Source organism: Mesitornis unicolor, unplaced genomic scaffold (assembly GCF_000695765.1).
Source record: "Mesitornis unicolor isolate BGI_N332 unplaced genomic scaffold, ASM69576v1 scaffold33789, whole genome shotgun sequence".
NCBI lineage: Eukaryota > Metazoa > Chordata > Aves > Mesitornithiformes > Mesitornithidae > Mesitornis > Mesitornis unicolor.
This window is the reverse complement of record NW_010205777.1, coordinates 183-2,224: the sequence shown is the minus strand read 5'-3', so window position 1 is coordinate 2,224 and position 2,042 is coordinate 183. Positions and strand designations below refer to the sequence as shown.

General features: G+C 56.4%; 1 protein-coding gene across 1 annotated transcript; it reads left to right on the top strand.

The window, feature by feature from the left end:
• Positions 1–544: 544 nt before the first annotated feature.
• On the top strand, positions 545–1,531 carry LOC104534734 (G-protein coupled receptor 12-like). Its single transcript, XM_010191533.1, has one exon. The coding sequence runs from the start codon at positions 545–547 to the stop codon at positions 1,529–1,531; it is 987 nt and encodes a 328-aa protein (XP_010189835.1).
• The last annotated feature ends 511 nt before the right edge of the window (positions 1,532–2,042 follow it).

Here is a 2,042-nt window from a genome sequence, read left to right as displayed (position 1 = left end):
GGCTGCGCTGCCTCCCCGGGTGTCCCGGAAGGGGCAGACCCCCAAGCTAAGGGGGGATTCTTCAGTTGGGGGGCGCATGGTAGGGCTGAGAGGGCTCCTTTCCCCCTCCCCACCCCCTTCACCTGCTGTTTGGGGTCCCCTGAGTGTTGCCCTCGGGGGGAGGAGCCGGGGTTGCTCTTACTCCTCCTGTATTTATCCACCAGTATTTATCCTGCCCCCCCGTATTTATCCAGTGTATACCCCAGCAGCTAACGCAGGCAGGAGGGGGCTGAGGGGGGGTGTCTGTGTCTACCCCCTGCTTTATTCACCGATTTCTTTTTCATTGCTTGCAGAAGAATTAAACCCAAATCACCTCATCCAGAAAAATCCTCGGGGAGCAAACAGCAAGCAGCCCCCCAACACAACTGCTCTGTGTCCCCCTGGCTCCCAGAGACAACTTTTGGGGGCAAGCAGGACTGTCCCTGGCTGGGTGGCCCAGGGAAAGCAGGGGTGGGTAGGGGCAGCAGGTGCTGAGGGGGCCACTCGTGGCCCTATTGGGCCAGCCATGATGGAAGAAGGGCTCCTCAACACCATCGAGGGCCACCAGGGCTGGTTTGCGGCCAGGAACGGCAGTGACAGCTCCTTGGACATGGAGTCAGTGGTGCCATCCCTCACCTTGAACCCCTGGGACGTCGTCCTCTGCATCTCCGGGACCATCATCTCCTGCGAGAACGCCATTGTGGTGGTGGTCATCTTCTACACCCCGGCTTTCCGGGCTCCCATGTTCCTCCTCATCGGCAGCTTGGCCACCGCCGACCTCCTGGCCGGTTTGGGCTTGGTCCTGCACTTTGCCTTCGTCTACTTCATGCCGTCGGAGGCGGTCAGCCTGCTGACAGTGGGGCTGCTGGTCACCTCCTTCACAGCCAGCGTCAGCAGCTTGCTGACCATCACCATCGACCGCTACCTGTCCCTCTACAACGCCCTGACCTACTACTCAGAGAGGACGGTCACCAGGACTTACATCATGTTGATCCTCACCTGGGGAGCATCCATCTGCTACGGGCTCCTGCCCGTCATGGGCTGGAACTGCCTGAAGGAGCCTTCCTCCTGCAGCATCGTCAAGCCGCTGACCAAGAACCACCTCATCATCCTCTCCGTCTCCTTCTTCATGGTCTTCGCGGTGATGCTCCAGCTCTACGTGCAGATCTGCAAGATCGTGTGCCGCCACGCTCACCAAATCGCCGTCCAGAGACATTTCCTGGCCAGTTCCCACTACGTCACCACCCGCAAAGGCATCGCCACCTTGGCCGTCATCTTGGGCGCCTTCGCGTCGTGCTGGTTGCCCTTCGCTGTTTACTGCCTCCTGGGGGATTACAGCTACCCCGCGCTCTACACCTACGCCACGCTCCTCCCCGCCACCTACAACTCCATGATCAACCCCGTCATCTACGCCTTCAGGAACCAGGAGATCCAGAAAGTGCTGTGGGCCGTCTGCTGCGGCTGCTTCTCCTCCACCGTCCCCTTCCGCTCCCGCTCCCCCAGCGACGTCTGACGCGCACGTCCCCCGTGTCCACCCCAGCCTCTCCCCACCTTCACTCACCCATTGCGGTTGGGGGGGTTTTCCTTTTTCCTCCCTTTTTTCTTTCTGTTTCCAGAGAGACGGCGCAGGAGCTCTCAGAAACGGGCGGCTCTTCCCTTTCTCTTCCTCTATTTTTCCACTTTTTGAATTTACAGAAGAGAAAACCCCGTATTTTTTAATCCATAATATAATCTATATTTATGCGCGTGCATGTGAGAGAGAGGGAGAAGATCCTCATATTTTCTTTAAAACTATTTATGATGCTTTATTTTTTTAAGGGGAGGGACACGATATCGGGAACGTTTTTTTTTTCGATTTTTTTACAGCCTCGTTATTTACCTCAGATAATTAAAATATATTTTGTACGTGTGGGGAGGATGGGGGGATGACGACAGACTCGTTTGCTGGAGGAGGAGGGACTCAAACCCACCCCCTCTTCTCCCAGCCGTCCATCCCTTTATTTATTCTATTGAAATCATTCTAT

What these genes read in the sequence shown, in the direction of transcription:
- LOC104534734 (XM_010191533.1), top strand. Translation starts at nt 545, where the DNA reads ATGATGGAAGAAGGGCTCCTCAACACCATCGAGGGCCACCAGGGCTGG.